The sequence below is a fragment of the Protopterus annectens genome, chromosome 2.part2 (assembly GCF_019279795.1).
Source record: "Protopterus annectens isolate FY-2018-M chromosome 2.part2, PAN1.0, whole genome shotgun sequence".
Lineage (NCBI taxonomy): Eukaryota > Metazoa > Chordata > Ceratodontiformes > Protopteridae > Protopterus > Protopterus annectens.
In genome coordinates, this window is record NC_056730.1 from 139371095 (window position 1) to 139385233 (window position 14139).

A 14139-nucleotide genomic window follows, 5' to 3' on the forward strand; every position below is an offset into this window, starting at 1 on the left:
GCTGCTTGATCCCTTTGACTGGGTGGAACATTCGAGATTTTCCTGACTGGAGGGGGGGACGGACGAAAAGGGGATGGCATAACCTCCGGAAACTATTTGTAACACCCATCGATCCTGGGTGATGCTTTCCCAGGCTTCCGGGTACAATGATATGCGGCCCCCGACTGGCTCTGGAAAAGCACAGTCGGGCAACACATCAGGAACGATGGTAGGAAGAACTGCGAAAGGTATCACGGTCTCCCGAGTCGCGGGGGCCCCCTCTGCCTCTAGGGCGGTATCTTCCAGAATAACCTGCCCCTCCTCTGCCTCTGGAGGGGGACTCACCTTGTGCGGCCGGGAAAAACTTCTGCGATTTCTTGAACCACATCTTCCCTCCCCTCTGAGCCTTGGGGTAAGGCTTCAAGGGGAGGGAAAATGGACCCCTACGGCAGACAGGGTCTTTCCCTCTTGCTCACATCTGGTGTGGGTGTCTTTCACTTTGGTCCCAAAGAGCGAGGACCCATCAAAGGGAGCGTCAGTGAAGGAAGACTTGAAGACCTCCGCGAAATGACACTGGAGCATCCAGGCTTGCCTCCTGAGGGCTACGCCTGAACTGGCTGCCCTACTCGCCCCCTTGGTTGCATACGATATGAGCCTCATGGACGAGTTGACAATAGAACTGAGGGTAGACACCTGGGTGTTAACCGTGTGTGCTTGTGCTAACGCCTCAGGTATGTTACCCACTAGAGTATCGCCTAACTCCTTGAGGAGATCTCTCTGGAGCAGAGTAAAATGACAGAGGTAGTTCAGTGACCGTAGGGTGAAGGTCGCTGACGAGAGGGTACGCTTCCCGTACCGGTCCATGCTCCTGGACTCCTTGTTAGGAGGATGGACGGAGGAAGAAGACTCCGCTACTTCCTGCTGTGTGGCCGCTGCCACCACCATGGCATCTACAGAAACCCCTTTAGACAGAAAATCTTTCCCTGGGGGGGCAGAAAGAAACTTATTGGGCCTTCTGGGTACAGGTTCCACTGAATCAGGATTCTCCCACACCCTTCGACAAATTAAATCCAAGAGCTCAAAGGGTGGACACACCCAGGAGGCAGAGGGTTAAGCACCAAAAGCCTTGAGGAATACAGACTCCTCCTCAGAGGGGGTTTTGGATGGCCAGTCGCCTCTCTGTCTCAATATCTCCAGGATGTCGGAGAAAGAAACATCGGAGGACGAGTTGGGGGACCCCTCCGACTCCTCGAGGTCGATATCAGAAGTGAGAGACTCGTCCTGGGAGTCTATGTGCTCACTCTTGCATGACTTCTTTCTAGGGGGCTCCTCAGGCACAGACTCTGAGGGGCCCTAAAAGTTGGGGACCGCTCATGGGGGTATGCCCAGACCTTTGGGCTCTGCCATCTACGGATAGGGGGACGTCAGAGGCTCTAGCCAGAGTGGAAGGGGACGGAATGACCGATCCGGGTGATGTAACTGACTATCTGGCCAGTGTGCTCCGCATGGCTTCAAAGGCGGGTCCTCCCGAATCAGAGGACCGACCGGCCTCCAAGGGCATGACCGGGGTCGGGGTCCCCCGAGCCAATGCGCCGAGAGGGAGGCTCGGAACTGACAGATGTCCCAAAGCATCCCCCTCGGGCCCGACTGAGGAAACCCGAGTGCTGAAACCTGTGGACGGAGCAGACAGGGTCGGAGCCGACGTCAGCACTGATAAATCCTTGGGGGGTATCGCAGCTGGCGCAGGAACATCACTCGGAGCAAAGCACTCCGGCTCCGAAGACAAGGAAGCGCTCTGAGGAGGAACCATCGACACAAGCATCGGGATGGGTTCCGCAGCCGACTGGGTCGGAGCTGAGAATAATTTTGCCAACACCGGCGACTGCAGGAGCCTCTGTACTACCCTATCGACATCCAAATCAGAAAGCTTGGAGGATTTGGAGTACAGGGAGGGAGATTGTGATCTCCTCTCAGGAGAACCATGCCTAACACTGGGCGACCGGCTCCGAATGGGATCAAGTAAAATAGGAGCAGACGTCGATTCCAGTACTACAAATACCTCCTGCGGCCCCCGAGGACAGAGGAGCCGAGGAGGTAGAGTTCAGTTTAGAGATTTTCTCCGGGGGCTCCGCAGATACAGATGGAGCCGGAGATCTTTTCTTTGCCTTTGAAGCTTTAGACTTGGACTGAGAACTAGAAGTTGTGTCTAAAGACTCCTCAAACGAAGGTTTGAGGTGTCCCTTCAATATTAGTTTATTTTTTCTCTACTGGAGCACCCTCAGACTGAAGGCATGACAGAAGCTACAAGACTCTTGCAAATGAATTGCTCCTAGGCAATAAACACATACAGAGTGCCCGTCTGTAATGGGCATCTTGTAATTACAATTTGAACATTTATTAAACCCGGAAAGTTTATGTTTCTTCTGATCCTTGGACATCTTGCACAAGTATACCACAGAACACAACTTAGCCTGAAGAAAGCAGCAAAGACGGGAAAACTACTAATCACAGTTCACACAAAGGCAACCAAGAACCTCTAAGTAAAACGGTTCTTACAATTCACAACACACTAACCACAAGGGAAACACTAGAACAGGCTTAGACCAATAACCAAAAACAAACCCAGGGGAACTAACTCTACACAGGAAGGAGGACTAGGTCCTCTAAGTCAAAAGGACTAGCCCACCGGACAGTCAGGGATACCAACTACACAAATATAAACACACTGCAAACACGCAACAAGAAAAAATAGCTATTAAAATAGCTTTTGTGGTTAAACTAGTAATTTCTCTAGAGAAATTGAAAAAAGAAGGTACTTAGCCACAGCCAAGCGAGACCACGTCCTAGCTCCACGAGCGGCAAATGTGATCTGGGGATATGGAGCAGTGCAGCATGGGATCCCTGCTTAGCCCAGCCAATGGGAGACTTCGAGCTAGTAAATAAAAAGTTGGCAGAGTCGGAGCCGATATTCGGCTCCGAACCCCGTGAGTAAGAATGTAGGCGAGATTGGACTACATAACATCATGTTTTTTTTCTTTTCTGTTAACATGTCTGCCTGGGTATTGAATGATAATGTAATAAAGGTGCTTAAAAACAAATGATGAATGCTAGTGCAAAACAAAAACTGTAACAGCTATGCAAATGTCTTTAGCTATTAATATTTAATATGAAAATTGGGAAAACTCTACATAAGCCAGTCATGGTCTAAGTAAACAGCTAAACACAAAGGGAATGGGCCAGCAGACCATACAGAAATGGCATGTCATTAAAACCACTGTTATTTTGCTATTGCTATAAATAAAAGACTTACCCTGTAATACGATATTTTCAACAGCAAGGTGAAGATCAAAGCTCATATTTAAAATTTATTAAAACTTGATACCTGCTGCAAACTTCACTCCAAACCACCAGGTCCATGGCATAATAGTATGGTGCAAGACATGCAGAAATGTTATTTGACTATTCTTTTTTCGAAGCACAAAAAAAATCTGAAATAGAAAAAAAATACACACTAAGCACATTTTAAAAAGTGCCTCAGTTCTCTTGCCTTAACTCTATAAAGACTAAATCGTTGTGAAGTCTGTTAAACCATCAACTGATACTAACACTGATGCAGAAATGCATAGCTCGGGGTAGACGTCTTCCACGCTAAACACCCATATCCGAAATAGAAATATAGTGCAGAAGCATAAAGAACAGTTGCAGAGTCCTACTTACCCTAACAGTAGATGTTCAAATTTCTCACCGCCTCAGTGACATACAAGTTCTGTACCTGCACAAACTCACACTGGCAGCTATCCAGAGCTCAGTACCCCCTCCTCTAACTCCATGTGATAGGGATAACCAAAAAACGGAGGATGCAAAGACAAACCAATAAGCAGAAACAAAGCACCCTGAACCACTGCTAGGTAGGCACACAAATTTAATAAGCCGAACAGTTCACTCGAATATAATATAACGCTGAAGCAAATCACCATACGTTTTCGTCCACAACTTCATCAGATTATGCTAGTACATTCAATTAAAACCTTTTATATACTCATCCAGCTTTTAAGTCAACCAATAAAAACACCATTTATACATTTGAATAAATTAATACATTAACAAACATTAAAATTCAAGTTGTGTGGCTCTGTTAAAAATAGGAAACCTGTTAAATACTAAAACAATATATGTGTGTTATATATTAAAAAACATATACCAATTTACACTATTAAATAAATGTTTAAAGTTAAAAATTAAAAGAATAAAATTGATTCAATTGTAGTATACAAGGGAATAAATACATAAAATGCATTGAGATACTGCCCTCTGCTGACATAAAAAATTATTGCACTTTGATATCACAATTTTGCTGACCTCATTTTTAATACAGGGGCGAGTGAAATCATGTCATTTAAAATGAGGTCAGCAAAATTGTGATATCAAAGTGCAATAATTTTTTATGTCAGCAGAGGGCAGTATCTCAATGCATTTTATGTATTTATTCCCTTGTATACTACAATTGAATCAATTTTATTCTTTTTAATTTTTTTAACTTTTAAACATTTATTTAATAGTGTAAATTGGGTATATGTTTTTTAATATATAACACACATATATTGTTTTAGTATTTAACAGGTTTCCTATTTTTAACAGAGCCACACAACTTGAATTTTAATGTTTGTTAATGTATTAATTTATTCAAATGTATAAATGGTGTTTTTATTGGTTGACTTAAAAGCTGGATGAGTATATAAAAGGTTTTAATTGAATGTACTAGCATAATCTGATGAAGTTGTGGACGAAAACGTATGGTGATTTGCTTCAGCGTTATATTATATTCGAGTGAACTGTTCGGCTTATTAAATTTGTGTGCCTACCTAGCAGTGGTTCAGGGTGCTTTGTTTCTGCTCCATGTGATAGGGGATTGGCTAAGCCCCAACCATCAGTAGAAACCTAAGCTGTCACAAAGTTATTCAGGCTTTTAGTGATATGTAGAACCACCAAGACCAGAAGCCAAAATTGCCTAAAATAAACCAATTTGCAGGAAACCACCACCTCAACACCAATGTCCAAAGCCAACCAACACAACAAAATTTGATACCATCGAACTATATACAAAATGAGGAGGATGGTGGGTGCGTGCTGCAACTGAAGCAGTGTAAAATTCAAACAATTACTGTTACAGGCAGGTAGTACTTGTGCAACTGTACTATGTTCATCATTCACACTGCCCAAGTGGCATATGGACGGAGTCCTAAATATTCCTCTATCTGGCAGGAGGAAAGAGAAGGATACAGGAGCCCCTGGAGAATGGGCCTCACAAAGCCTGCTTTGGAATTTGAAAAAGAATCCAGTTTGCAGTAAAAGGTATGAACAGAGGACTAGGTTGTTAGCTGTAGAATGCTTTTGGAGTCCACTCCTTTACAATCTGCCACTAAAGAGGATAAGGCTCTGGTAGAATGTGCTGTAACCTTGTCAGGAATAGATTTACTTTCGTGGAAGTAAAAAACATCAGGGGACAACCAATGATCAATTTCTTGCTTAGAGATAGGTGGACTCTTAGCCCCAGAATAGGTAATAAACAGCTGTTCAGCTTTCCTGAAGGGCTTAGTTTTGTTAAGGTAGTACCTGAGCTGCCTGCACACAAATATATGCATAAACTTATCTCCCTTGGTTTTCTATTCCAGAAAAAAAACTGGAAGATTGATTTCTTGATCTGGGAGAGATTCAGACATCTTTTGGCAAGAAAAGTACAGTTTTGTACCTACCATAAATGTAGATGTTCGAAGATCCACATTGCTGCAGTCCTTACTTATGGGTAGTCCGCTGTCCTCGGTCGGCCCGAATACCAAAGTATTAGGCTGACGTCGGTCATGGGCGCACAGCCCTGACATCAGAGCGTCAGGGTACAAAAGCGCATGACCAACGTCATATCCTCAGTCTTTTCTTGCCCCAGATGTCAGAAGGCCCTAAAAGAAAGGCCACAGCCAAAAAACAGAGTACCTTCCCAAAAGATATGCCCAACTACAGCCATAACCCAAACCATAAAACCATGCTAAGCTACAGAGGGGAAGGAGGGAGGGAAAATTGGACTGCAGCAATGTGGATCTTCGAACATCTACATTTATGGTAGGTACAAAACTGTACTATGTTCTTCATCTCACATTGCTGCAGTCCTTACTTATGGGTAGAATCCCAAAGCAACGGGAAAGGGAGGTTGGCAAAATCATAAAGCATTAGGGGCTGCTAAAATGCCCTGCAATATTGCAGTGGCAAATCCAGCCCTAGACTTAGAATAAAGAGGAAGGTGGTAATGTTTAGAAAAAGTATGTACTGAACTCCAAGTGGCTGCTTCCAAAATATCCTTTGTAGCTACCCCCCTTAGAAAGGCAGTAGAAGTTGCAGTAGCTCTAGTGGAATGAGGTCTGATTCCAGCCGGAATCTCCTTACCATAATGGGAATAACAAAAAGAAATACAAAACCCAATCCATTTAGAAATAGTTTGTTTTGAAACAGGTCTACCCTGTGAACCCAAAGCAAAAGAAACAAACAACTGCTGAGACTGTCTGAACTCCCTGGTTCTGCTCAAATAATAACGCAACTGCCTGTGAATATCCAAAGTATGCAAAATCTTCTCCCCTTTATTTTGAGGATTTGCATAAAAAGCAGGCAAATGAATAGTTTGGTTTAAGGCCACACTAGAAACCACTTTAGGCATAAAGGAAGGATTAGTACGCAAAGATACCCTATCCTTATGAAAAATCAAGAAAGTTTCCACTGCCATAAGGGCCTGTAATTCAGAAACCCTTCTTGCAGAAGTAATGGCCAACAAAAAAGCAGTTTTCCATGACAAATACTTTAACTCAGCAGTAGCTGCAGGCTCAAAAGGTTGTAGAGTAAGCTTTTCCAACACAAAATTGAGATCCCAAGCAGGAGTAGGAGCTCTACGTGGGGGTCTTATGTTCTTTGCCCCTCTGAGAAACTGCTTAAACAAAGGATGAGAGAATAAAGGAGGGTCACAGTCATAATTAGCCGAAATGGCTGCAGCATGAACCTTTATGGAGGAGAAGGACAAACCTTTGTCCAATAACTCAGTAAGATATAGTAAAGAAGCACTCAAATTAGGCTTGGAAACATCAAAGTCCTTCCCTTTGCTCCAAATAAAAAATCTCCTCCATTTATCAGCATAAACTTTCCTTGTGCTAGGCCTCCTGGCCTCCAAAATAACATTCAAAACTTGTTGTGGAAGCGGAGAACCTCCAGAGTCTAAAACAGAATATGCCAGGCTGTTAGGTGCAGAGACTGAATTCTGACATTGAGAAAGTGATTGCCCTCCTGAGACAAAGGTGCGGAATCAAAGGCAGAGGCCATGGAGGCTCGGACCAAACTCCTCAGTAGCGGGTACCAGTGTTGTCGAGGCCAATCCGGTGCTATCAGGATCATGGATGGTTTGTCTTGTCTGGCCTTCAAGAGAACCTTGGCCAGAAGAGGTAGAGGTGGAAAGGCATATACATGAAGATTGTTCCAACTGAATGACAGAGCGTCCACCTTCCAAGCTGTGGGATGAAACCTTTTTGTGCAAAACTTTGGCAACTGGTAATTTAGTGGAGAAGCGAACAGATCTATGTCTGGAGTTCCCCATGACACTGTCAACTTTTGAAACACCTGAGGATCCAATTTCCACTCGTGAGGATCCACTATTTGTCTGCTCAATACATCTGCTAAGGAGTTCTGTGCTCCTGGTAGAAATCTTGCCTGAAGATTGAGGTTGTAACTGAGAGATGTCTCCCACAAAATCATCGCTTGTCTGCAAAGAGGGTACGAATGAGTTCCCCCTTGCTTGTTGATGTACCACATGACAGTTGTGTTGTCTGTTAGAATCAACACCTGCCCTGGGTGAAGTAAATCCTTGAAAGCCATCAGTGCAAATTGTACTGCTAACATCTCCTTCAAGTTGATATGCAAATGTTGAAGTTTGGCAGGCCACGTGTCTTGCACCCATTTTCCATTGAGGTGTGCACCCCAAGCCTTGTCCGAGGCATCCGTCGTTAGAATCTGACTCGCCTCTGGTCGGGTCACAGAGAGTCCCTTGTTTAGGTGACATTCCTGAGCCCACCACAAAAATTCCTTCTGAATGCAAGGTATTATCTGAATGACAGTGTCTAGATCTTGGCAGTGTTGTGTCCATAGATTTTTGAGATACCATTGAAGCTTCCTCATATGCAATTTGGCATTGGGAAGCACCAGAATACAAGATGCCATGAACCCCAAGGCTTGAAGGACTGTCCTTGCAGTCAGCCCGGACTGTAGAGGCATTTGATGGAAATAAAGTGAAAGACTTTTCTGTTTGTCCGGGGTCAAAAAGGCCATCTGGGAAGCTGTATTCAGTCTCACACCCAGAAAGCACATGTCCTGAGAGGGTACAAGACTGGACTTTGTTTCGTTCACAGAATACCCTAGGCATCTTAACACTACCATCACATACTGTAGATGCTGAAGAAGCTCGTCCCTGTCTTGTGCAATAATCAGGCAATCGTCCAAATAAGGATAAATTTGTATTCCTTCCATCCTGAAAAAGGCTATCACTGGAGCCAGAACCTTTGTGAACACTCTGGGCGCAGTAGATAAGCCAAAGGGCAATGCAGAGAACTGATAATGTAAATTTCCAGCTCGAAAACGCAGGTACTTCCTGCAACTGGGCCTGATAGGAACATGAAGATAAGCCTCTTTTAGATCCAGAGTTACCATCCAGTGATCTTTTCCCAGTAGAGGTAAAAGCTGTTGTAATGTCAACATTTTGAACTTTGGAATGTCCAAATAAGTGTTGAGGAGAGATAAATCCAAGATCGGTCTCCACGTGTTCCCTTTCTTTGGTACTAGAAACAGGCGGGAATAAAACCCTAGACCCACTTCTGAAGGAGGTACTGGCTGTATAGCTCCCATGTGAAGAAGTAATGAAATCTGTTTGTGAGCCTCCATCCTTTGCCGAGGAGGAATGTCTGGCATACCTTTGAAAGGAGGCAATGTATGGAAATAAAACTTGTAACCTTTGTTTATAATGTCCAACACCCATTTGTCTTGGGTGATTAAAAAACAGTTTTGCTTGAAGAGAGCTAGTTTTCCTCCCAAAGGAGCTGCCAGGCAAGAAGAATCTGGCAGCTGAAAATGCAGGTCATTGGGCCTGTTTACGAAAGGACTGGCCCCTACCCTCACCAGCAGATTGAGCAGGCGAACTCCATGTTCTAGGCCTAAAGGTACTCTGAGCTCTGCCCCTACCACGCCTAGATCTACCCCTAGACTGAGAATCAGAAGAAGGGTATGTCCACCCCTTAGCAGGCCAATTTCTACTAAACTTAGGAGGTTGAACCTGCAAAAAATCTTTAACAGTCTGCATAGACTTAGCCTTGTCCTCCATTTTCTTCAAAACAGACTCCACAGGGGGACCAAACAAAACTTCAGACTGCCAAGGGGCATCCAGAATTCTAGACTTAACATGCTCAGATAAATTCTGATCCTTAAGCCAGGCATGCCTACGAAGAACTGAACCAGTGGCAGCCACTCTAGAAGAAGCCTGCAAAGCATCAAAGCCACACTGCAAAGAATGTCTCCCCACCTGTTCAGAAACATGCACCAAATCTTGCAATTCTTTACACTCTATGCCCTCTGCCAAAGCATCCACTTTAGATTTTAGCTGAGAAAGGAGGAAATTCTGATATTTCAACATATGAAACTGGCAATTTAAGGCCCTCATTGCTAAAGTAGAAGAGGTGTACACCTTCTTACCCCATCTGTCCAAAGCTCTAGCTTCCTTATCTAGAGGAACCGGATTCTTTACAACAGAGGCCCTAACACCCTTAGGCCCCTGACTAATAGTTTCTGGGTCCGCCCTAGGACTCTTATATAGATATTTATGAGCCTCAGGTACCCTATAATACCTGTCCGGTTTAACTGGTGCAGGAGGCATAGAATCTGGATTAAATGAGGCCTCCGAAAAAACATCCTGAACAACATCCAAAACAGGAGGTATAGCCAAGGGTCTATGCTGTGGTAAAAACAAGAACTCTCTAAGCCTCTTTCTGGAATCTGAGTAATCCTGTCCTTCCCACTTAAAATGCTCCCTCATAGAGTGTAAGGTTTCTGAAAATGAAAAATCCTCTGGAGGGGAAGCAGGAGGAGTGGAATCCTCTGCATCGGAATCCGAATAAGGAGGAAAATCTTGAATATCTTCAGCAGAAGACTCAGAATCATCTGAGGCCTGCTCCAAACTTTCCAACTCTGGCTCTACCCTGGGCCTCTTATCAGGAGGGGGCATGGAACCTCTAATTAAAGTAATCAAATCTTCTGCCATTTTAAGCATATGCTTCTTAGGTACAGACCCTGAAGAACCAGAACTAACCCCAAAAGAAGGCAAAACAGACCTGCCCTTAGAAGGAGCCCTAGAAACAGTAGCAGAAGGCCTAACCCCCTTAGGCAAAGAAGGGAGAATAGTAACCTGAGAGGCCCCTTCAGCCTGACCTGACTCCTGTGAGGCCACATCCTGTAAAATCAAGGTTTCCCCCTGAGACTCAACAGAAACTTCAGCCGGATCCACCTGTTCCACTGCAGGCTCCAAAGGACCGGCGTCCGAAATGGACGAGTCATCCTGCCTAGGCTTTACAGATTTGTCTTTACGCTTCTTCGTGGAAGCGGGCGTCGGAGGATCCGACGGCATATTATAATTACACCGCTTGCCAAAGACTAATCTAGCCTTCTCTTAATAGTGCGCTTATTAAACCTAGCACAAAACCGACACCCAACTACGTCGTCCCAAGCAAGGAATACAAAGCGAGTGGTAATCCCTATGCGGTATCTGCTTCCCACAAGAAATACAATTATTCACTTTTTCTGACATCCGGTAAATAACTGAGGCAAGAAAAACAAAAATGTTCTAACGGGTACTTAGCCCAACTTGGTATGTCTGAAACTCCGAAAACGAAAAATTTCAGAAAGCCGAACGGCACTTGCAACGCTGCTTCTGCATCGGACCATGTGGCAAAAAAGACTGAGGATATGACGTCGGTCATGCGCTTTTGTACCCTGACGCTCTGATGTCAGGGCTGTGCGCCCATGACCGACGTCAGCCTAGTACTTTGGTATTCGGGCCGACCGAGGACAGCGGACTACCCATAAGTAAGGACTGCAGCAATGTGAGATGAAGAACATGTAGGGTTTGTAAGTAAAACAACTCTGTCCTTGGAGAAAATCAGGTAAGTTCGACTGACCATGAGAGCTTGCAACTCAGACTCACCTTGCAGATGTAAAACTGTTTTGCTTAATGCTCTGACAAGTGATGAACTTCAATTCAGTACGAAAGATAGATGCACAGCATAAGCCATTGCAGAGTAGCTCACACAAATATTTCAAAGTCAGAGGGGCAGACACCATACCGGGTGTTTTGATATTAGTTACACACCATAGGTTCACAGGTTCATCGGATGATAGTAGGCTATTGGCCCGGGGGCCCTTATAAGCCTAGCCAATACGTTTGCCCATGTTACCACAGAGTCAGCACCTATTAAATTTATTCCACTTGTAAACAATTTTCTAGTTGCAGGTTTTCTTGCCTACAGTACCTGCTGCATATCCTCATAGAACAAGGGGTACGGGGTTGGCATAATGGTTAAGGTGTTTACCTCACAGACACAGGGTTTGAGTCTCACCTTTGGGGGGAAAAGTGGCTATGTTCAAAATGTCCGACAAGGGCAGGTAGCCTAGTACTTGCCTATGAACCTATAAGTGCTTAAAAGGTATCAAGACAGAATCATCCAGCTTGTCAATAGCAATTAAGTTGGGTTGCACCAGTCACCACTGACATTAAGATCAAGAGTGTGAGGAAGCTTGTGGAAAATGTTCTTGGCCAACTCCATTAAAAGGTAGAACAACCTTTGCCTGAGCCAAAACGGGGTCACTGCAATGATCTTGGTTAATTCCAGAATCTTCAGCTGTACCTTTGGTATTAGTGGAAAAAGTAGAAATGCATAAAGGAATATTCCTGTCCAACAGGATGAGAATGCTTCTGTCCTCCAAGCAAAGCTGAAAGATGTCTTGAAAATTATTTTTCCAACTCTCCGTTTTGAAGAGGTGAATAAACTATTTGAAGTGCTCCCTACATAAGAGACCAAATCCAGGCAAATCTCTCTACTGAGTTTCTACTCGTGATGGCCCATCTGGGATCCTCTTACTCTGCCACTGTTTTCCTCTAACTGGATGTAGGAGTTCTGAAGCATCACAGAATGTTAGCTCTCAGGCCATCACAGCACAATGGCAAAGACGGCATGACCAAACCACTTGCTTGTTCAGGTACTACATAACTCTGGTGTAGTCTGTGACCAATAAAAGGGGACCTGGAGACCGTTAAGTGGTGAACTTTTAAGATCTGAAACACTGCTAAGATTTCTTTGATGTAGCATCTGAAGGACCCCATTCACCTTGCACTAGAGTAATCTAGAGAGTCTGCCTTAACTGACTAAACTGGGAAATGAATTAAGATGATTAGGTATGCACTTAGACACATCTGACTCCTTCAGCACTGTAACTCTCGTTTCACAAAAAATGCAGCACTGGTACCTGGAACTCCAAGGGATGAAGGTGCAGGGTATAACAATTTTTAAGTACCACTGAATGCTTCTCATGTTGAGTCTGGTCAGTGGTGTCATCAGGATCAATGAGGCCAGTGGAGGCAGCTTCCTTTAACAGAGAAATCCTGGAAAATGTACACCCCCCCCCCCCCGGGAAAGGGAAGGAGGTTCAGGAGGAAGGGACAGGATGACCAGAGTCTTGGCATAATTATTCTTTAGCACAGAAGTCATCTTTTGTTAAAAAGGAACCCCTTTTATTTGGTTTGAATACATTATCCTTGTGCCATTTCCTCTTGTTTGGCTGGGATGGTTTTCTATTCATTCAAGTTAGATGCCTTGTTATGGAAGAACTTGGGAATAGTAAGCATTCTAGGTACCCTATGCATCAATTTACCTCTATAATCCCATTTTTGGGGAATCGTGGTAGCAGTAGGGTCAAATACAATTTCACAACTTAAAGGAGCATTCAGAATTTCATTTTTTAAATCCTCAGAAAAATTCTGATTATGCAGCAAAGCATATACATTCTCAATACAACAGAAGTGGCAGTTTTCTATAAATTGTGTCTGCATCTTCCTAGACACTCCTTAAAGCATGCTGTGAAACCCAAGTCATATTACAATCTCATTCACACATTTCAGTTCAACACGCAAAGATGCAGCAAAGTCATCTAAACTGTAAGCGCCCAGCAAAAGAAATTTCCACATACAGCCCTAATAATTTAAAGTTCTAAAGACTAAATTACTAGAGTGAGTTGACTTTTCCACTGAGATTTTAACCACTTGCTAATTTTATCCAGTGATGTAGGGTTAGAAGAAGCCAAGGCCCTTTTGTTAGAGATGGCAGCTAGAGAAATCACAGCTGGGTCAACTGACAAATGAGCAGAGAGCTGCAAGATCAGAGTACACCTTGTATTTCTAGGAAAAGGTTCACTAGCCACAGGGATTTTACATGCAGTTTTTTTAAACATTTTCTACGGCTAGTAACAGTGGATGAACAGCCAAAACATTTGGAATCTCATCCTCAATAAGATCAAACCAATCTCTGACACAATTCCAGACTGCTACAGTCAAATACATATCTAAACCTAGTAAGCATCTGTGGAAAGGTGCATACTTACTTGGGTTTTTGAACCTGTTCACCTCCCAAAGAATCAGACTGGATGGTATTGACAGCATCAGAGTCCCCATCAAAATATTCAGCCGTAGACTGATCTCTAGAGAGGGTAGGTAGCTCCATAGTCATTCTGAATATGAGCATAGTCTCAGATTAGTGGACTGTAAAACACTCAGCTAAGGAAAAATCACATAAGCCCTACACATGGTAATTACTAGACTGTCTGCAGTGTGTAAACTTTCTTCTTACAGTGAACTACACTACAGGACAAAATATCTGGGGACACAGCATTATATCTGAAAGCAGTCTTTGCCTGGTACCTATCCTGCGCCTAAAGGGTTTGGCTCTTCCGTATCTGAATCAGGTACTTGGAACAGCTCTGGAGGGTGTGCCAGGTCCTCATACTATAGACAGCTGTGGGCTCACACCAGAGGGTGAGAAT

At 43.9% G+C, this 14139-nt stretch overlaps 1 protein-coding gene across 3 annotated transcripts in view; it reads right to left on the bottom strand.

Annotated features, from left to right (window-relative positions):
- Positions 1–14139, bottom strand: part of ELOVL7 (ELOVL fatty acid elongase 7) — a 1867033-nt gene that overhangs the window by 805781 nt on the left and 1047113 nt on the right. For all 3 annotated transcript variants that reach the window (XM_044063813.1, XM_044063812.1, XM_044063814.1), the window contains exon 6: positions 3362–3467. In XM_044063813.1, coding sequence (XP_043919748.1) covers positions 3362–3467 — 106 coding nt within the window. The remainder of the gene's footprint in view (positions 1–3361; positions 3468–14139) is intronic.